The sequence below is a fragment of the Ammospiza nelsoni genome, chromosome 20 (assembly GCF_027579445.1).
Source record: "Ammospiza nelsoni isolate bAmmNel1 chromosome 20, bAmmNel1.pri, whole genome shotgun sequence".
Taxonomy (NCBI): Eukaryota; Metazoa; Chordata; class Aves; order Passeriformes; family Passerellidae; genus Ammospiza; species Ammospiza nelsoni.
In genome coordinates this window covers 621,990-644,321 of record NC_080652.1, presented here as the reverse complement: position 1 = coordinate 644,321, position 22,332 = coordinate 621,990, and the positions used below count along the sequence as shown (strand labels likewise).

Genomic DNA, 22,332 nt, shown 5'->3' with positions numbered 1-22,332 from the left:
GCTTGTCGTGGTTTGACCGGAAATGGGACATCTGGGATATGTTGTTTTGCTGTGGCTACCAATGGGTGTTCAGATTTTAAGATGAGCACCTGGTTTGACCAGTGGGGCATTGGATCCGCCTCTTGAGACTACAAACCCAAGGAGTTAAAAGCAGGGCTCTTTTCTTTCAGAGCTCTCTTTTGATTTCTGGCGGGAAGGAGTTGGGTCTCTCCCCCGGCCCAGTTGCTGGCTGGGCTGGGGGAGGGGAAAGCCACGTGGCCCATCTAGGGTAGGCCCGGATTCGGTGGAAGGGTGGGGGAGCATCGAGCGACCTGTCTACCACCCCCCCCTTTTTGGAGACTGAGAGAATGCAGCCTGTGCTGTTATCTTGAAACTCGATATCATGTGCTGGCAGCACGGCTGGGAGGAGAAGGGGGGGGGCTGCGAGCAGCCCAGCAGCCTGAGAGAGCCTTTAACCCTTGTGGATAATGAGAACTTCACAGAACACTACCTTTCCTAGGAAAAGGATAAGAGTGGAAGATGAAGGAAGAAACAGGCCAGTAAGGGGGTCTGGCAAAGAGAAAGAGAGATGTTGAAGGAATGGGGGAAGATGGAGTGGCAACTTTGCTGGACTCTTTTGTTGTAGATCCATGGACTGTTTCCTGGTGATACAGAGGCTGCATTGCAGGGGGAAGCGGAGGCTTGGAGCCAGGAGAGTTTGGTGTTGAGACCCCTCGGCCCCAGGGGGTATAGAAGAGATGGGGGGGACAAAGGTCCCAGAGATGAGAGTGTGCTCTGCTTGGAACGAGACGAGGCACCGTTAAAAAGGCCCACCCTGAAAGCAGGCCTCTGTTCCATCCCATGCCTGGTGGTGAGAGCACCTTGGCATGGAAAGGAGATGTCACAAGATAGCAGGACTCCGGGCGGTGCTAATTGTGACAAGAAGTCCGTGGTACAAGGAAGGACTCCGTCTACTCTTCATAAGCTGAAGATTTGATTTTCTAAAGGGTGGTGCCAGACCGAGTGTGGATAATTTTGGGAAATGAATTGTACTGGGATCTGGAGGAGGAGGGGGAAGTGTTTCTGTGTAGTTTTCATTCTTCTTGTGATTTTTTGTTTTTTTGTGTGTGTGTGTAGTTTAGTAATTGTGTTTAGTTTAGTAATTGTGTGTAGTTTAGTTAATAAACTTTTCTTTAAGTTGGAGCCTGCTTTGCTTATTCCTGCTCACATCTCACAGCAGATATCAGGTAGAGGGTAGACTCATGGGGGCTCTGGCTTTGCCAGGCCCAAACCATAACAATGCCGCAAAATGGTGTAATTACTGCTTCATTTTTAAATCGTTAATTGTCATATTTCTCTTAATCTTTTCTTTCTAAAAAAAAAGGGTGAACTGTGGTGTTACATTTTATTCAAATGGTATGCTCTGTCTCACCCCTCGAAAATGTACCGTTTATTCCAAGCCTGTCATCCTCCCAAGTATAATGTATCTGTAATCCCATTGGCCAAAGTCTTATTCCACACCCACCTTGAATCTCCCTGTTAAGCTGTGTGAGGGAGACCAGGCTCTCTTTTGGCCCTTTTCTCCCTAGTTTTGTGGGGTTTTTTTTGTTTGTTTGTTTGTTTTGTTTTTTTCCCCTTCAAATGCTTCAGCTTCCCTTTATTGATGGACAGTTGTGCTCTCCCACCCCAGGGCCCATCAGAGTGCTGGGTGAGGTGGGGCTCTGGGGTGGTAGGGGGACATGACTAACACAGGAGACAACACAGCAAGGGAAGCATGGGAAGCTCTGTGCATGGAGCCCACACCCTTCCCCTGCCCCCACTCCCGAAACAGCCAGCTGAGAAAGGCTGGATCTCCCTTGGATTGGGTCTGGACAGGCGTGCAGCTATTACAGGAGGGGGGAGGTAGCAGCTTGCCTCGAGCAAGGAGTCCAGCAGAAGTGCTGATCACACATTGCCTCTCCCCTTCCCCAAAACCCCACACCAGGGCCAGGGAAAGGGGTATTTCACACTCTGAGGACAGTCTTTAGGAAAGAGGAGTCCCAACAGCATGCAGGAACCTACTATGATGACTCCAACACACATCAAGGCAGGACTACAGGGAAAGATTTTTAAAAAACTAAACACTTCAAGTATCTATTTTTTTTAGTGATTTAAGGTCTCTTGTCCCTGCTGCTGCTGCACTGGGTGGTGCTTAGCAACCTACATCCACTCTACGGACAAGGACAACAGCAGAAGTGATAGCTGGTCTACTGCAAGGAGAGACAGGGCAGTGGGGTGGTGGGAGGGGAGGGGGGCAGGGGAAGAAGGACCAGTGGGTGCTCAGGGTACGGGCACCAAACGCATAGGGAAGGGAAGGTTCCAGGAAGGGAAGGCTCAGGACGGAGAAGGGAAGGTTTGGGAAGGGAAGGGCCTAGGGAGAAAAGGGCCAAAAAAGAGCCTGGTCTCCCTCACGCAGCTTAACAGGGAGATTCAAGGTGGGCACAGAATAAGACTTTGGCCAATGGGATTACTGATTCATGATACTTCAGGGGAGGATGACAGGCTTGGAATAAATGGTACATTTTTGAGGGGTGAGACAGAGCGTATCATTTAAATAAAATGTAACATCACACTTATGTTTCAGTATCGGTTACCAATTTAATGCTAACTGAAACTGTTAATAAAAGAAAAATATAAATTGTACAAGTGTCGCAGACATCTTTTTCACTAAAAATCCTTTCTTTAGGTTTTTCCCTTCTGGGAAGCTGAGGCCCCAGAAAAAGAATGTAAACAATGGTTATCTGTTGTTGTAGAATGCAACAGGCGGATTTTTGATTGGGCCATCTTGAATGTTTGTAATTAATGGCCAATGAAGATGGAGCTATCTTGGACAGAGACCGAGAGAGCTGCCTTTGTTATCATTCTTTTCTTTTCTATTCTTAGCTTAGCTAGCTTCTGAGGAAACCTTTCCTTCAATTCTTTTTAGTATAGTTATAATGTAATATATATGTCATAAAATAATAAATCAAGCCTTCTGAACATGGAGTCAACATTCTCACTTCCCTTCACCTGAAAACACCTGTGAACATGGTCACAGTACAAGCAGAAAGAGGAAGCCATATGGGCATCTGCACTGACTTATCTGAACAACTAGCTGAGGTAAAGCAGTATCAACATTTTCCCCCCATGTCTGGGAATGCTGGCTGCCCTTGGGAGCCATATGCAGGGCTCCCTTCTTACCTCCACTCAGGCACAGGTCCTTGATCTGCTGGAAGGCTTTACGGACAGCTGTGACACAGCCTAGGCTGGACTTCTGAAAATCCTGAAGGGACAGAAAAGATATGAGATGACAGTTTCCCACAGGAGATACTTAGGAGGCTGCAACACAAAGAACTGCCAGAAAGACCAGAAGATGACAGGGGTTGTTGGCCCGCTGCTCAGCACCTCATTTGCATTTCCATTAGCAGTGACACCAGTGCTTCTGCCTTGTCTTTCAGAGAGTCAGCATGTCTCTGCAGAAGCCACACTCTGGACAGCTCAGGCCAAGCAGCAGCTGTGTCACCAGGTCTGGCTGGTATGACCTGTCAGACACAACACCACAACACTCTGCCCTTCATGGAGCATCAGACTGAGCATGAAGCAGCAAGAGAATATGCAGCATGCCTCAGAGAGAGAGGCAGGCTGCAAGGGTCATAAGGGTTTTGCTGGTTTTAAACACAGAGCTGAGTCCTTGAAACTTCACTTTGCCTGTGAGAAGGAACCATAGGAGAAGTCAGTTATGCATTGGAAGTACAAGACCAAGATCTGCTTTTCTTCTTAAGCCTGCTAGTGACCTGCCAAATTACCATGTTCTTTTTCTTAGGAAAACTATTACTGATCCTGAAAAAGCACTTTAAGTTAGGTTTGAAGAGCTGTGACTGGTTATGGTGGATGAAGTTGTTTCTGTGATTGAAGGCCCAAAGAACTCAAGCTCTTTCTCCTCTCTCAAGCTGTAAGGCAGATTAGGTCTGCTGGCAACCAGTGTTTTGTATCAAGAAGAATTATTAGGGTTCTTCTGAGGTCTCTTTACCTGGCTAGAGCAAGGTAAGTAACCACAAATCACTAGCTAGGCATTTTTCTTATAAAGACCCACCCTCAATTAAAAAATAGATTTGGCACCTTTCTTTTCTTCCTAATTCTGCCTTTGTCAGATAATTATGTTTAAATAAATAATTTTAGAGTTTTTCACTTTTTACCTGGGCATCCCTTTAGGAGTTGCAAAAATCCTTCTGGATGTGCTTATTGATCTTCACCTGCTAATGGCTCTAACTGGAGTGTGGGAATAGTTTAGCCTGGGACAGAGGAGCAGGTCTGCTCTGGCTGCTGTGATGGCTGAGCTCTCCTCTAGGCATTGCTGGGCTGCTGCCAAGCACTGCCTGGCACGAGGACCCCTACAGACCAGAAACAGTTCAGCTTAGCAGAGGCAGGAGGAATTGCAGTCATTCCCTGTGCCTTCATTGGGATTAACAGTTCTCATGGGTGTTCTCAGCAAAAAGAACAATCAGATTTCAGATGCATAAATTGCAAATCAGAGCAACATCCACACTGAAGATGGAAGGGAGTACTTTAAAACCACATAGTGCTTGCTTAAGAGCTCAGCCCAGAGCTTGATTTACTACTGCAGAGAGAACAGATTTTTAAATTAGTCGGAAAGTCTTTTCACATGAAAAGATTTTTAAATTAGTTGGAAAGATTTTTTCACACCCTAAGTTTGAGGGTGTGTTATGACTCCCAGCATATTTACAGTTGAAGCAAGACAAGGATGCTGAAAGGAAATTCCCACTGGGGCCTGTTAGCTGACTAAATTGAAAGGAGTAAGATGAATGTGTCTTTACAAACAGACTGTTAATCTGCTTGTAGATAGGGCCAGGGACTTATAGATAGGGAAGTAACAGAAGAAACTACCAGTTCTAGAAAATGTTACTAATTGACATGGGCCACTGCTCAGCCAAGGCCATGTTAAATTCCTGAACTTTGATAAAAAGAACAAAGGCTTAATAGAATTATGAACAGTGTTTTGCTATATAAAAGAAAAAAAAAAGGAGAGGCGCACAGAAAAGGGGGACATAGAGTAGCTGATTCAGGAACTCCGTACCTTCCAAGTACCTCAGCCAATGGGGAAAGGAAGAGGGTGATGCACCCAGGAAATTAGGATGGAAAGGGGGTTGCATTCCCAAACCATGTGAAAGACCCCATGGGAAATGCCTCATGGCCTCTTCCTTTATTCTAATAAAATTACAGGACTCTTCTGTCTCCTTTTTGGACATAAACCCCTGGTGCTGTGAATTTTTCCATACAAAATGGTATTACATTTTTTGTTTGAAAATGTGTAACTCTAAGACAAGATGTCTATTATTCTTTTATGCACTTAGGAGTTTCAAATGTGTTTATTTTAATATAATAGTCTCTTCTTTACACTTACTGGTAAAGCTACCTCTTTTGTAAGTCACTGCATTGAAACAAGTTGTTAGTGTATATAAATAAGAACAAAGAGACCACAAGTTACATACACAGGTGTGGTCCTTAAAGTGGAGAACAATAGCAAAGTAACACAAGAATGACAAGAATGTGTCAACAAAGATGCATCACCTCCAGACCAGAGGGATGGGGAGAAGAATGCTAAGGTGGCCCAAAGGTAACTAAGACTAAGCTGCAAGGTAAAAATCACCCCTGAGACATCTCCCATGCTAATGTCAGACCACCCTGGTATAGTGAACTGACACTGACTGGAGAACATGCAGAAAATCATTAGTTAAGGTGACTAGTGAACAAGTTCTGTGCAACTTCTTTGTTGTAACTTGTATAAAAGCCTTCAAAGGCCCCAAATAATTCTGGGCAGAAAAGCATGAAAGGTCTCAGCTCTGCGTGCTCATTGGCTCCTGCACCAGGCACAGACCTCAGCTCCAACTGCGGGACAACAAAGATAGTTCAGACTAGCCATCTGTGTCACCCAGATCTAGAAATTTATATCAAAAAAGAGGCAGAACAGACACCATCACAAGATTTCAGTACAACTAGCTAGTACATTTCTTTCCTTATAAGATAAATCAAAGTCAGTTCTAACACCAACTTTTCATGGCCTTAAACTGCAAAAGCCACATTTAAATTTTAGTTTCAGTGATCCTGAGACACCTTGCACATTTTTAGTTATGAAATTAAGATTTCCAAGTTCTTCACTGAAATGGAATCACCTTGGACTAAGGAGATGCTGTGAATCATTGGTACCAATACAGCATTTTGGGAGAGGATTTGAAAAATAAATTATCCAAAAGGTGTTCAGCCAGGCACAAGGGAAAAATTTCAGGCTGTAATACAGTCGAGCCACTAGAAAAGGGAAAGTCAATTCTTAGTGGTACTAAAGCTACTGGCATGGAGTTGTGCTTCTTAGAGCAGCACCTTTGAACCCTGAGCTGCCCAAGCGGAGGCAGTGCTCAGCCATGCTGGAGCTACTGCTTTTCCTTTCAGGTTACTATTTAATTGCACTCCCTGCTTAGCAGTGATGCCGTAAGGACAGATGTCTATTTAAACACCTAGAAAAGAAACAGCATTCCTAAAGGAAGAAAATATTGCTCCTGAAAAGAGATGCTACTTACTGCTGTGACATCCCTGAAGAATTGGGTGGGGTCTCCAAGCCCAGCCACAGACAGCAGTGGAGCACTGGCAGCTAATGCTCCAGCCACGACATTTGGGTATTTCATCCTCAGGTAAGCACTCAGCATTCCTCCATAGCTACCAAAGAGAGACAACAGTTATTTCCTTTAAAAGACAACTTGCAATAACTCAGAAGTTCAGGCCAACATTCACAGGCTCACCTAAACCAAGGTAACAATAAGCTCATGAATATCTGTGATGCCTCATGTTTTCACACATGCTCAGTGATATGGATGATGTTAATGGATACACGTGATGCTTTGTGCCTCATCCTCATGTTGATCCAATTATGGCCAATGACCAGCACACAGTGCTCTTACTGGCCTTTCCCCAAATGCTCACACCAGTTCTGGTGGGAACACAGCAGCTCAGTTTGCTTCTGTAGACAAATGTAAATCCTGCTTCAGTATTTAAATTTGCACCATCCTGAGCATGTACCAATAGCTTCACAGCAGAGCAAAGCAGGGTTTGAGTGAAGCACTCACTGTTCAGAGAGAGAAGACACACTGTACATTTTGCATACAGGATGACAAGAACTAGTTAGAACTAGTCAGAACTTTGTCAGGGTTTTGGCAAAAGGTGTCCTGGAAAGTGAAGGCTATTCTCCCTCCTCTCCAAATAACAACTGTGTAGTTGATCAGCACAGATACAGGGAAAGGGAAAAGTTAACAAATGCAACAAGAAAAGTCAAAGCTACCTTGGTAGCTTCAGTGCCAGGGCAAGAATCTACACATGGATCAAAAGCTACTAGACAGACCCAGGATGACAGAAGTCATTAATTTGCTAATGGTTGCAGAGTTCCTCTGAGGCCATTGGGGGTGGCAAATGACATCCCCAAAACACAGATTAAACCTGGTCTAACTCCAAATTTAAAAGCACTCAATCTCCCTCTGTACCACCTCAAGTGATTCAGTAAATACCGTTCTCACAACACCCATGTGTAAAGCAATTTGCATTTCTCTAGCCCTGGAGACTGGCATTACCTGAAACCTCCTGCAAGTAATTTCAGGTTAATTTGGAACAGTTATAAGCACCAGAAGTGGTCTGGTTTTTATCTCCCAGGAAATGCTGTGCTTCTCCAGCACTGCCATATTTCAGTGTTCTTCATTTGGTTTTAGTGTGTTCAGGGCTGCTGCACACTGAGCCCTCAATTACACACAGAGAGCTGCAGTCTAACATGCAGCCAGCTAGGAGGTTTTGATGTATCCCTCTCCCATCTTCCTATCCCAGGACAGCTTCTGGGCCTCCCTACTCTAGCTACTGTCCTGATAATCACAGTAAAAACCTCTGTGAGATCAACAGTTCCGTCACCACACCACAACGAGCTGAAGGCTTAATGATAACTATTGTGCCAAATGCTTTTTAGCTCACTGCAATTGAATTCAAAGCCTTGCACTTCTGGAAGATTTTTGGAAGGAAGCATCCCTCTACTACAAGAGAGGGGACCCATCAAGAAACAAGGACATCACATCCACCCAGCTGCAGCACAATGAGCACTCTGGGAAAGAACCAAAGAGAAGCAGAATTATGAAAAGGCATACAATGAAAATGGCTGGGTGCTGTTAGAGGTTGTGTTTAATAAAAAGCTGTGTGGCACCTTGAAAGAATATTTTATCAATTAATAGCTTCCTGTGTTTCCAATGTAAAATGTTCCGATCCTGCAGGAGGAATTTCTCATTTTCATAGTTATAGAATATGCTGAGCTGAAAAGAGACCAATCATGATCACTAAGCCTAACTCCTGGCCCTATGCAGGACACTCCAAGTATCCCACCCTGTGCCTGGAAGTGTTGTTCACACTCTTCTCGAACTCAAACAGGCTTGGTGTATAACCACTTCTCTGGGGATCCTGTTCCAGTGTTCAAACACTCTCTGGGTGAAAAACATTTTCTTGATATCCAATCTAAACCTCCCTTGACACAGACTCATGCTGTTTCCTTGAGTCCTGTCACTGGTCATGAGTGAAGAGATCAGTGCTATCCCTCCACAGGATACTGAAGAGGGCAGTGAGGTTTTCCTTCAGTTTCCTCCAGACTGAACAAACCAAGCGATCTTAGTCACTCCTCATAAGGCCTCCCCTTCAGACCCTTCCCTATCTTCATGGTCCTCCTTTGGACACTCTCTAATAGCTTAATGTATTTACGTATTTACATTGTGGTACCCTAAACAAGGTGACACCACCTCAGTGCAGAGCACAGTGGGATAACTACCACCCTGACTCAGCCAGCAATGATGCCCCCTAGGACACAGCCCTCCTGGCTGCCAGGGCACTATTGACTCACATCCAATATGCCATTGGACCCCCAGGTCCCTTCCCACATCTGCTCTCCAGCCTCTCATTCCCCACTCCATACACACAGCCAGGGTTGCCCCATCCTAGGTGAAAAACCAAGCACTTGCCATTGGGAAACTTCATACAGTTGCTGATTGTCCATCTCACTGACTTACTGAGGTCTCTCTTCAGGGCCTCCCTGCCTTCAAGGGAGTAGTCAACGGCTCTTCCCAGTTTAGTGCTGTTGGCAAACTGACTTAGTATTCCTTCAAGTCCTGCATCCAGGTCATTAATAAAGATGTAGAAGAGAAGAGGGCTGAGGACGGAGCCCTGCAGAATCCCACTAGTGACTGGACACCAGCCTGGTGTTACCCCAGACACTGCAACTCTTTGTGCCAACCAGTGAGCCAGTTGCTCACCCATCATATGCTGGACCTTTTACTCAGAAAAATCTTTGGAAGAGATAGCACCAAAAGGTTTGCTGAAGTCCAAAATAATGACATTTACTGGCTCTCCTAGATTAACCAGATGGGTTACCCCATCATAGAAGAAATCAGGTTCAACATGCAGGAATTTCCCCTCCTGAAGCTAGCTGCGACCAATGACTGCATTGCTGTCCAGGTGGTTTTTCAATATCTCCCAGAATAATATTTACCATGATATTCTCAGATTCTACCAGCACTGCAGTGAAACTGGCAGGCCTGTAGTTTGTAGGGTCCTCCTTCCTGCCCTTCTTGAAAATTGGGACAATGTTTGCCAGCTTCCAGCCAGCTGGAACCTCTCTGGATTCCCAAGCTTGCTCAAAAATCATCAAGACAGGTTTTGCAATGACATCAGTAGGTCTTTGAGGATTCTTGGATGAATCCCAACTGACCTCATAGATTTGTAGAGATCCAGATGGAGCAGCAGATCCTGCACATGTTCAGGGTCAACAGGGAGCTCATTATTCTCATATTCATGGTCCTCCAGCTCAAGACACTGGGGCCCTTTTGGTCTGTCAACCATGGTGAAGACAGGCTAAGAATGCAATGAACACCTCTGCCTTGTTTCTGTCCCTGTTTGTGAGGTGACCATCCTCATCCTGGAACAGGCTAATGTTATTTCTACATTGCCTTTCACAATTAATGTACTTAAAAACCTCTTTTTATCATTCTCCAGTTTTGGCAATTTCAACTCAAATTAACCTTTAATCACATGAATTTTCTCCCTATAGAGGGAGAGCAGTGTTTCTGTATTCTTCTCATGTGACCTGACCTTGCCTCCACTGGGCATACAACCTCCTTTTTCACATTATTTCCAAGAGAAGATGCCTGTTCAGCCAAGCTGGTCTTCTGCCTCACCTGCCTGACTTTCAACATTTGGGAATTGCTATTCCTTTGCCCTTAACAGGTGATATTTAATAAGTAACCAACACAGATGGACCCCATCACCTACAAAAACATTTTCCTAGGGGATTTTACTCAGTAATTCCCTGAGCAGCCTGAAGTGTGCTGAAGTCTCTCCTCATGGCCAGAGTTGAGGTTTTGCTGGCACTTTTCCTCCCATCAAAAGAGATTTTAAACTCGATGGCTTCATGATTGCAGTGGCCAGAACAGTTGCCAACCCCCACTTTGCTCACAAAATCCTCTCTGTTGACAAGCAGTAAATCAAGAAGGGTATCTTTCCAATTCTGCTCCTTTAAGAACTGTGCCATAAAGTTGTCAGCTGGGTTTTTCAGGGCATCTCCTGGTCTAGATTGTACTGTGTGATTCTCCCAGCTGATTTCTGGCAAGCTGAAGTCCCCCATAAGGACAAGGGAAGTTGACTTGAAAGCATCCTTAGTTTCTTGAAGAATCATTTGTTTGCCTCATCATCCTGTCTGGGAGATCCAGATGTCCCGCAGTGACATCTGCATTATTTATTTGTCCTTTGATTCCTACCCGGGCTTTCAACTGTGCCATTGCCAACTATGAGCTTCAGACATTCTATCCCTTCCACTACAATGACACTGCCTCACCTCTTCTGCCCTATCCCTCCTGAAGAGCCTGTAACCATGCAACAGGGCACTCCAGTCACAGGACTTGTCCTACCAGACTTCACTTTTGCTATCGGTGCCAAATTTCTGGGCTTGGGCCTAAGCTTTGAGCTCCTCTTGTTTGTTCCTTATGCTGTATGCATTAGTGTAGAAACATTTCAGGTGAGGTTCATTCTAGACAACACCTCATGAAAGCAGATTGAGGGACCCCAATTAGTGCTTGTTTTCTCAGGTTTTGGCACACCATCACATTGCTTATCACTAGCAAGGCTGCTATTTTCCCTTTACCCTTTCCAAGCTATTTTTTTTTTTTGCAGCTTTGGATGATTCAGACATCGAAGAAGCTTAGAAACATCCAGTCAGGGCTGCTTCTCCGAAGCAACCACAAATGGAGACTAATTCCTGATGGGAAAGAAGAGTGGGACCTGGTTATGAGCTCATGGCAGCTGAGGCACAGGCACATCTGCTCTCAAAAGGATAGCTTAAAGCTTTGCCTTGAGAACTTTCTTGACAGCAAAGGAGATCTACAGCAGCATAACTTTGGCTGGAAAAGGATGCAGAGAAGGGAAGGAGTCCACACAATACTTACCTGCCTCCGAAAGCGATGACAGGGCAGTCTGCAGCACCAAACTGCTGCTTAAGCTCAGTAATGAGCACTGCATAGTCAGCAAGGGCTTGTTCCACGGTGAGCAGAGCAGTCTTCTTCAACTGTGTTGACTCAATTCCAAAGGGAAGAGACTTCCCATAGTACCTCTGAAATGAAAGAGATAAACTATGGCAATACTCCTATGGGTCTTCTCTACTTTCACCATAGAGCTGGGCTAAGTGTGCACTAATATGAAGAGATAACAGAGTATGAGACATCCTCTAACTTGTCCATAACTGAGGAAGTGCCTTGTCTCCTGCACCTAATACACAGACACTTTCAGGACAGATCATGGAGTGGATGGCCACGACATTACAGCTGCTTCAGTGGGTGCCAAGTGGGTTCTCAGCACGTGTATCTCTCCTGACATTCCCAGCTACAAAAGGGAACAGGATAATCTCTTCATGCCTAAGATGACAGATAGTAGATTTAATAGTGTGGAAAAGGTTGGCTTGGGACTTGGCAGGGTAGAGAGATTAAATATTATCCAAACAAAGTATCTCTCTACTCCATCATGGAGTTTAAGGCCTGTAGAAACTGTCACAGACATCTTTTGTGAAAAATCCTTTTTTTAGGATTTTTCCCCCTTCTGAGAAGCTGTGGCCTCAGCAACAAAATGTAAACAATGGTTATCTGCTGCTGTGGAATGCAACAGGTGGATTCGTGATTGTTCTCAGGTGGATGTTTGGATTTACTGACCATTCACGGCAGAGCTGGTCTTGCTTTTTGCCTGGACACAGAACTTTGTTATTCATTCCTTTTCTATTCATAGTTTAGCTAGCTTTCTGAGAACTTTTCTTCTATTCTTTGTAGTATAGTCATAATGTAATATATATCATAAAATAATAAATCAAGCCTTCTGAACATGAGGTCAAGATTCTTGCCTCTCTCTTCACCCGTAAGACCCTTGCAAGCCCTGTAACAGAAACTACTTACAAAAACAAATCATTCAGGGCATAGGCTGTACTGAAACAGCACTCTGTCACAGACATCTTTTGTGAAAAATCCTTTCTTTAGGATTTTTCCCTCTTCTGGGAAGCTGAGGCCCCAGAAAGAGAATGTAAACAATGGTTATCTGCTGCTCTGGAATGCAACAGGTGCACCTGTGATCGGCCCATGTTCCATGTTTACAATTAAGGGCCAATCAAAGACAAGCTCTTTCTGGGACAGAATCAGAGAGAGCTCCGTTGTTGATTCATTCCTATTCTATTCTTAGCTTAGCAGCTTCTGAACTTTTCTCTCTATTCCTTTTAGTATAGTCTTAATGTAATATATATAATAAATTAATAAATCCAGCCTTCTGATCATGGAGTCAAGATTCTTGTCTATCTCTTCGCCCCTTGCAAGCCCGGCAACATCTGGTGACCCCTCGTTGTAAGAGCAAAATAGTTTCATAAGACCCCAGAGGAGCAAGAGCTGCACCCAGGGTAAACCCCAAAGGCAGCATTGATGGTTGCTTTACAAGTGACCACAGAAGTGGAATCTAGCCAGGAGCTGAAGAACTGAAGATCCTGACTTGGACAGTTCACAGCCAAGGCTGACCACAGGGTGAACCTTCTGAAAAACCTCCGGGAAGATGTTTGGAAAGAGCAGCAGCACCCTGGAGCTGGCCAGAGCATGCTGGACTCTTTCAAAAGGTACCGTTGGCTTTTCCCTTCCTGAAGATGCAGCCATTCATAGTTTGTGGCTGTTCATATGGAGAACGCTCCCCCTTGGAGGATGAGGTTCATTTTTCTCCTTCAGAGGAGAAACTTGCTGCCCTCTGGCAAAAATGGGGTGAAGAGGATGGACTTTTCTTGTCAGAAACAGATTTCTATGAGTTTTTTCGATGGGCAAAGCTTTTTGGGTTCTTTACTGATGTGCTATATGCCTTTGATGTTTTCGTATGGGAGTGCATGGAATCCATTTTCCAATTTGTTTGGGACCGTGGTGTGGGATTCCCCTGCGTTTACCCAGTTGTTTTCTGTGTACTCTTTTCTATCCTGAAACGGAGAGCAGCTGTTTTTCCCTGGATTGCTAACTGCAAGGGACAGGCTCCTTTCCCTCCGTCCCCAGCAGGAGAAGACCCTTTAGGGGATGAGTTGCTGCTTCCAAGCCCCCCCTGCTTCCCAGTGGGGGAGGGTGAAACTTTGCCGTGAGCAGAAGTTTGTTTTACTCTGTCTCCAGAGCATGCTTAGATGGAGCGGTCCTTTCCCCCCCTTCTCTCTCTCCAGGGGGATGGGAGTGGGCGGCCCCGCCACAGCCGGCCTCTCGGACCCTGCCCCGCTCAGAGATGGGGGGTGGTACCGGTCCCCGAGGCTCTGCCTGCCGGGCGGGTGTGGCCGCCTCCCCGGGCGATCCCGCCCCCGCCTCCGCCGCTTCCCGTGCCTGCATTGCTAGGAGACACCCTCGGCGACAACAGCGACTCAGCGCCGCTCCCCGGCTGTCCTGCCGCCTCAGCCCGCCCCACAGGTGCGGGTGCTTGCAGCTTCTCCGGCTGCGAGCTCAGAAACACCGTTTCCCGCAGCTGACCCGCTGTTGCTAGGCGACGATGATGCAGCTGCTGCTTCTGGGTCAGCGGGGGAGGCATTCTCTCCGGCCTCGGCACTCCACCAGCCCCCTTGGCCCCCCTGCCGCCTCCACCGGCCGCCCCAGCAGTTCTGCCGCCGTCAGGGACTTTGTCCTCCGTGTCTGCGTCAGAGGTTGCCCTGGAACCGGCAGCTTGTTCAAGCTCGGACTGTCCCAGGCCGGTTGCCTTTGCAGCAGCGGCCTCGGCGGCTGCCCTCCCCTTCCGTGGAGGGGGGGTTGCTCGCCAGCTGGGTGTGGGGCAGCCCGCCTGCCTGCTTTCAAGATCAGCATTCTTGGCAGGTTGGGGGGTGGTTGGTCAGTTGCTGCCCCTTGGAGGTTGCCATCTCTGCTGCCCCTCTTGTGCCCTAGCGGTGAGGGGCAGGTGGATTCGGAGAGTTCTGCCTTTGGTCCCCAGCCTGGAGGGGGTGGTGCCGTGAGGCAGATGGGAGACACACCTGTTACATTTGCATTGCAGAGGCAGAGGGCAGAGCTGGAAGAGATCATGGCTGGTTTGCTCTGGGGAACAAACATCTCCAGACCCCAGATGGGATTTCTGGGGAAGGCTTCTATTTCTCTGCTGCTGGCATGCCTCAGTGGTTTTGGGGAAAGGAAGCGTCTCACCAACCGTGCTGCCACTGTACTGGCAGCAGGGTGCAGGCCTGTGGGAATGCAGAGCCTGTTTCATGGGTTTGGCCTGGCCTGTTGGGCTCAGGAAGTCCCTGGGCCGCGCCCACCGCCTGGCCTGTTGATGGCTGTGGGGGTGTTGGTTTCCCCTACCGGTCCTGGCCTGCCTTTTGCGGGCCAGCTTTGGGGTTCCTGATCCATTCATGGGCCAGGGCCCCCCAGGGCCTTTCTCTGGCTGCTCTGCTGCTGCTGCTCTTTTCAAAAACAAACAAACAAACAAAAAAAAAATTAAAAAAAAAAACCACAAACAAAAAATAATTTTAAAAATTAAATTAAAAAATATTGAAATAGCTGGCAGCAGCTCTGAAGCATTGAAGGGCCAGAAAAGGACATTCCACAAATTGTTCAAAATTGTTTGAAATTGTTTTATGACTGTCAATGGTTTTTGATAACTATTGATGGACTTTTTCTGCAGCAAGTCTGTTTCAGGACCAAAAAGGACTTTCAGATATGTCCAGGAGGAAGATTTTCAGCCCATGGACTGTTCCTGAAACTCAGCTGCTTGGACTTGAATTTTCTTTGTGTTATTTTTTGCATTTTCTTATATTGTAAGAGTGTTTTAGTGATTTGATAGAATTGTATGTTCTACAGGTGAAGAAATTTCCTGTTCATTCCACACCAGCATTTTTTCTTTTTAATTCTTTAGAATTTCAAGGGTGTAATGTCACAGACATCTTCTGTGAAAAATCCTTTCTTTAGGATTTTTCCCTCTTCTGGGAAGCTGAGGCCCCAGAAGGAGAATGTAAACAATGGTTATCTGCTGCTCTGGAATGCAACAGGTGCACCTGTGATCGGCCCATGTTCCATGTTTACAATTAAGGGCCAATCAAAGACAAGCTCTCTCTGGGACAGAATCAGAGAGAGCTCCATTGTTGATTCATTCCTATTCTATTCTTAGCTTAGCAGCTTCTGAACTTTTCTCTCTATTCCTTTTAGCATAGTCTTAATGTAATATATATAATAAATTAATAAATCCATCCTTCTGATCATAGAGTCAAGATTCTCGTCTATCTCTTCACCCCTGAGGAACCCTTGCAAGCCTGGCAACACACTCTGTATCCTGGAGTGCTGGGAGGTATAGTAAAAAATTACTCAAAAGCCATGATTACAAAAAGAAGATCTGCTGTTACGGGGAGAAACATTATAGCAGGTCTGACTCAGCTCCACAGTAAGAAATGGTACCACTATTCCAGACCTGCAGAAAGCTGAATTTGGTAACACTGAACAGAACAGGACTCTAAAGAATGCATGACTAAAATACTCACATGTTCAGCAAAAATGACAAGTGCTTGCTGTTCCTCTGCTAATTCAAATATGAAGTCAGAGTTCTGAGCAAAAGTCCAGATGTCACCTTCATTGCCAGTATAGAAAAAGATGGGTCCAAATCCTTTCTTCCAGAACTTTGCTGAGGCAATTGAAAGAAATTAAAAATTGAAATAAAAACAAAACCAAAACCCACAAAAAACACATAATACCCCCCAAAACACAACAAAGAATATGTGCATGAAATGAGTCAATTTTTGATTTCGGGCAGGAGATTAACAAGGAAGAACTCCGTGAACAGGCTGATTCCTGAGACCTGATCTGGGACACAAAGTGTTAGGAAGGCCAGGCTCCAGAAATCTCTCATTTGGGTGGGGGTAAATAAGAGCTTCCATAAGATCACTACATGGCCTGAAAATTTCACTTTTGCCTGAAAAATACCTAAAATCTCAAGTTCTGCAAGTCCTTTGCAAACAGCTGCCCCCCAAAAGAGCGATTTCCCATTTATATACCCTTTTTAGCCCAACTCGCTCCAAAACATTTGCACAAAACATTGCTAAATCTTCACACAAAACTGACATTAGGGAATTGCCTGTGTCCTTCTGATACTCCTGCTGTGAGGTATAAAGTTGTAAATTACATATCATAGGATGGTTTGAGCTGGGGGGGATCATCAAAGACCATCCAATTGAAGCCCCCTGCCACGGGCAAAGACACCTCCAACTAGATCAAGCTGCTCCAAGTCCTGTGCAATCTGGCCTTGAACATTTCCAGGGATGGGGAAGCCACAGCTTCTCTGGGCAGCCTGTGCCAGGGCCTCCCCACTCCCACAGGGAAGAATGTCTTCCTTATGTCCAATCCAAATTCACCATCTGTCAACTGCAAACCAATGCCCCTTGTCCTATCACTACTGGCTTTGGCAAAAAGCTACCCCCCCCGCCCCATTTTTTCACAAACGTTCTGAAAGTACTGGAAGGCTGCAATAAGGTTTGCCCAGAGCCTTTTCTTCTCTAGGCTGAACAAACCCACTCTCCCAACCTGTCTCCAGAGTAGGGGGGCTCCAGTCATGAGACAAGGGAAAGCTTCAGACAAGCCCTGCCTTAGCCTCAAATTTTGGTAACATTTTAAATTTAAGAAATCACTCTGGCTCACAGTTCTAATCACAGTAAATAAGATCTACTTATAAAAATGGATTATTTATTAAACAGACAAGAGATAACAGACAAAAGATCTTAACCAGAAGATCTTAACTACTCACTACACAGTATAAAACTAAAGAACTACTAGTCTATAACAGTAAACCATAGAACAGTGCACTATATCAAGGTATCTTTATGAAAACAGGCAAAAGAAATAGCATTGATTAGGAGTCAAATGTAATTTACCATGGAAATGGTGATAATGTAGAGATTCCTTCACTCAACCCCTGGGGAGAAACCATGAAGCAGATGTCCCTGCTCACAGGGAAAATGTTGGGAATTTAGCTAACTAGAGACTGGAAAAGTACAAGGCCGTGGCTAATTCCAAGTCCTGCACCTGCAAGATAGCGTGTCCTTGGGCCTAGCTGGGTATAACAAGCGGACAGAAAGATGTGGGAAATAGGGAATGTAGGCCCAAAGGAATGAGGAAGAGTTGATGGTATAGTTTAACCAATAGATCGCTTGGCTTACAGAATATTCATAAGCTTATTACTTGCTGTATAAGTGTCTGATGCTCTCTTCAATAAATGGAACCTGCTATCACTCATATTGAGTGTCTGAGTCTCCCCTCACCAACAAATGGCTCATCCCCGACAAAGGCCTCATTCTGTGACAAATGGCGCCCGAACAGGGACCCTATGGACCCCTGCGAGCCACAGTCGGTGCAGTATTTGGGTGTCAGTCCCGACAGAGCCCGGAAGGCACAAAAAGCGGGCCCTGCCTCAGGCGACCCCATATGGGAGACCTGGAGAAAGGCAAAAGTGCGGGCTTCGGTCCCCTGGCGACCTCACAGGAGAGTCCAGCTGACTGAATGCCGTCGAAATCCTGGAAAGGCTGCAGCGCACTGAATGAATGACAGATTAAAAGGTAATACAGGGACAAGCAGCATATAATCCTTTTAAATGCTTTTTAGAAAAGTGGGGACTATAGACTGTTGACTTGGGAAGAGAATTCCTGAGATTGCTGCATATAGACTTGCAAAAAAGTGTGTTGTGGTGCTGGCGCTGCAAGTATACGCACAACAAATCAGCGACCCTGCTGTGATGGTGGCAGCAGCCGCGGCTTGGGGCACCTGCGGGGCTGTGCCACTCCGAACTTGGCATGGGCGCCGTGCCATGGGAGCAGCCGCGGTGGGCGGCTTGCCTGAGATGCTGCGCTGCAGTGGGCGGTAGCGGAGGCAGCCGCGGGGGGAGCGGAGCCGCTGCGGGGAGAGCGACCCATGCCGGCACGGGTGCAGCAGCGCTGGGTGCGGTGCACGCTGCCAGCGAGTCTCACGAAACAAGAAGCCCAGCGCGGGGGGGTCGCCCTGCTCTGAAACAAGTGGCACAGGACCAGAGCGCTTTTCCAGCGCGAGTGCTTCTCCCTCTGCCCCGCAGCCGCAAGTGACACCAAGGAGCATTACTATCAAGACGTTCCTCACCTAAGTTAAAAAGACTTTTTGTTCGTCCGGGCAGAGACTGTGAAAGAGAAATCAGCGTAGTGAATGCGTGGGCCAAATTTCGGCTGATTTGGCTTAGCATCCATTATGCTGTCAAAATCGCCTGCATTAACGTAGACTTTAAACATCAGAAGCACAGATAACTCAGTCGGTGCAACATCAAACTCTGAAATTGTATTTTGAAAAATTTAGAAATGTTAAAGATATGTTAAAGTGATTGTACAAGTAAGATGTAATGAGTGTGCTTTTTGTATTCTTTGAGCTTTGCTTGGACGTGGTAGAGGTAAAAGCAAGCACTGAATTCAAAAGAATTTTTCCACAGCTATACCTTGAACAAACTCCTTATGTTTAAGTGCATTCAAGTGTAAAAATGCTGTAGCAAACACATGAGGAAAGTTGTTTTAGCTTAGTATTTTAGAGTTAGGCCTGTAAGTAAGTTATAGTAAATTCCATATTCTATTCTATTTCTATAGTAAGTTCTATCCCTTGCTAAGTAGTTTAAGTTAAATTGTCTATTATGTGCCATTAAATGTTAAATACTGTTAAAGTTAAGTTTTGTTAAGTTTATGTCCTGTTAGGTTTATATTACAGCGACCTGATGAGGTCTTCATGGGTGAGAGAAGTGGACAAGAATCTTAGTTGATGATCAGAAGGCTGGATTTATTGATATATGATATATAATACATTATAACTATACTAAAAAGAATAAGGAGAGAAGTTGCAGAGGCTGCTAAGCTAAGAATAGCATAGAAAAGAATGAATAACAAAGTTCTGTGTCCAGCAGAAAGCAAGGACAAACTCTCCTGTAAGTGGTCAGCAAATCCAAACACTCACAGAAGCCCAATCACCACTGCACCTGTTACAGTCCACACCAGCCGATAACAATTGTTTACATTCTTCTTCTGGGGCCTCAGCTTCCCAGAAGATGAACAAATCCCAAAGAAAGGATTTCTATGAAAAAATGTCTGCGACACCTCACCTTTCTAAATTGTATAAATTAAAAAGAAAAATGCTGATGCGAAATCAACAGGAAATTTCTTCACCTGTAAAATATACAATATTAACAAATCACTAAAACAATCCTACAATCTAAGAAAATGTAAAAAATAATGGAAAGAAAATTCAAGTCCAAGCAGCTGAGTTTCAGGAACGGTCCATGAGCTGAAGTTGTTTCTCTTGGAATATCTGAGAGTCTTTTTTGGTCCTGAAACAAACTTCTGCAAAAGTCCCATCAATAGTTATCACAAACCATTGACAGTCTTACAACAATTTCAAACAATTTCAAACAATTTGAACAATTTTGGAATGTCCTTTTCTGGCCCTACAGTGCTTCAGTGCTTCAGAGCTGCTGCCCGCTATTTTCAATATTTTTTATTTAATTTAATTTTTTTTTTTTAATTGAAAAAGAGCAGCAGCAGAGCAGAGCAGTGCCAGAGAAGGAAAGAGCCCTGGGGGCCCTGGCCCATGATGGACCAGTGTGGAGAGTTTAGTTCAAGCATGGCTTAAAGAAAAAGGCCATGAAGGCATACAGTTGAGAGAACAGTAAAAGGTAGTTGCGAAGCAGTTCCAAAAGCAGTTCCCAGGCTTGATTTCTATAAACAATTAGGCTCTCTCATGCACCACTTTATAAACAATAAGGTTCTCAGACAGTCTTCCCATAACAAGCAAAACACCCTCTCTGGGAAAAGATGGCACCCTGGGAACAGATATGGAAGTTTTGGGAACCTTTCATATCACAGTGGGAACACTGGTTCTGTTTTTAATAAACAATTATAGGTATCGTAAAACAAAAGGAGTGGTTAGAGTTTTCTCTGTTAGCCTATCGTGAACTTGGATTTTGGAATATGCATGAAGTTCATTAACACTATTATTTAAAGTGACTGATCGATCAATAAATCGGAGTTCGATGCATTAAAGGATGGTCGTCTCCCCTTCACTTCAATAAATGGTGACACCTGGACGTGATAGCGAACACCACAGGAAGTGAGGACGGGTTTGGGTTCCGAAGCAGCTGGAACGGCAAATAAGCGCGAAGAAAAAAGCGGAGGAAAACCCGCCGAGACGCGCCGTGCCCTAGTCGCCATACAGATGGGCCTGGCCAATACGTGCGGCCGTAACCTTGAGGAGCTGCAAAGTGCGCACTTACGATATAGGTATGGAAAGGCAAGCCGCATATGAACTTTTTATTACTTTCTTGCAAAAAAGGCAGATTAAGGGACTAGATTTACAGAAAGAATTACCGGGTCTTTTGGCTTATGGTTTGGAAAGGGGAATCTTTGTAAATCCCCACACGGTTCACGAATTGTCGGAATGGCGTAAATTTGGTGATATATTATGGCAGGCTACGTTAGATGATGATAAAACTGCTAGGAAGTGAGGTAAATTATGGCGGGTTGTTAATACCGAACTGTTGCAGTTTCAGGCTGCAAAAAGCGCTGCCCACCAGGCTACTGCCACTCATGATTGTAACAAAGAATACGATCAAGACAGGGAGTTTGATAAGGAGTCGGGAACTCCTCTCGGCCCCGCTACGAGGACGGTTTTATTACCAGCCTCACCACCTCCCTCGGCAAGCCAGGCTGCGAGCCAGGCTGCGAGCCAGGCTGCGAGTCAGGCTATAAGCCAGGCTCCACAGAGCGCTGTATTACCCGCTTCGCCGCCTCCTTTAACGAGTCAGCCCCCCCTAATGAGCCAAGCTCCACAGGGTGCTTTATTGCCTGCTTTGCCGCAGGCTACACAGAGCACCTCTTGAGTCTCCCGTATCTGCTGTATCGCAGCAGCCGGGGCCACAAACGCATACTCCGTTCCCGAAAAGCAATCAGTTGATCCCTGGGGCGGATGACCTAGCGGCGACGATTGCAAGGGATAGACGAGATGCGTGGTCTGCCCCGGCCAAACATGCCATGGAAAAGGGAGATCAAGAACTGATAAGCACGGCTAGCGAGCTGGCTTGTCCGGTTGTTTTCACTCCTCAGGCTGGGGGGGGCATACAGGCGACAATCACTGCTCTTGACTGGAAGATGTTATCTCAATTGCGAGCTACTGTTAGTCAGTTTGGCTTTAAAAGCGAACCAGCCAAACAAATGCTCGACTATATTTTTGACACCAGCATCCTTCTCGTTAATGACTGTTGCTGCATAGTTAAATTAATCTTTACCCAACATCAACAATTGCTGTTTAATGCTCATTGGCAAGCGCTCGTTAACGAGTGCGGGGTAGTACAAAGGCAGCAGGGTGACCCCCTCCATGGCGTCACTGTTAATGAGCTTATGGGTCTGGGACCTTTCCTTTGTACTGAGGCACAAGCCTTAATAGGTCAGGATAAGTGCCGGGAGGCAATGAGGTTAGTCAGACTCACAATAGAAAGGGTAAAGGAACCAGGAGGGATACCAGTATATATGGGAATTAAGCAAGGCAGAGAGGAATCATTTGGCACTTTTATTGATAGAGCTGCTGCTGCAATTGAGAGAGCCGGCATAGCAGAATATATGCGCGGGGCCCTCCTCAAACACTGTGAACTTCAAAATTGTAATTTTGCTACTAGGAACATACTTAATACCTTAGGCACGAATTGGACTATAGAGGAGGCATTAGAAAGGATGGCTCTCGTACCGACTGGGCA

General features: G+C 45.6%; 1 protein-coding gene across 1 annotated transcript in view; it reads right to left on the bottom strand.

Annotated features, from left to right (window-relative positions):
• The window catches only part of DPP7 (dipeptidyl peptidase 7), a 45,446-nt gene that overhangs the window by 11,943 nt on the left and 11,171 nt on the right, over positions 1 to 22,332 (bottom strand). The window contains exons 3-6 of the mRNA XM_059486684.1: positions 16,076 to 16,215; positions 11,523 to 11,686; positions 6,591 to 6,726; positions 3,199 to 3,280 (exon numbers count right to left, since the gene is read on the bottom strand). Of these exons, the coding sequence (XP_059342667.1) occupies positions 3,199 to 3,280; positions 6,591 to 6,726; positions 11,523 to 11,686; positions 16,076 to 16,215 (522 nt within the window). The remainder of the gene's footprint in view (positions 1 to 3,198; positions 3,281 to 6,590; positions 6,727 to 11,522; positions 11,687 to 16,075; positions 16,216 to 22,332) is intronic.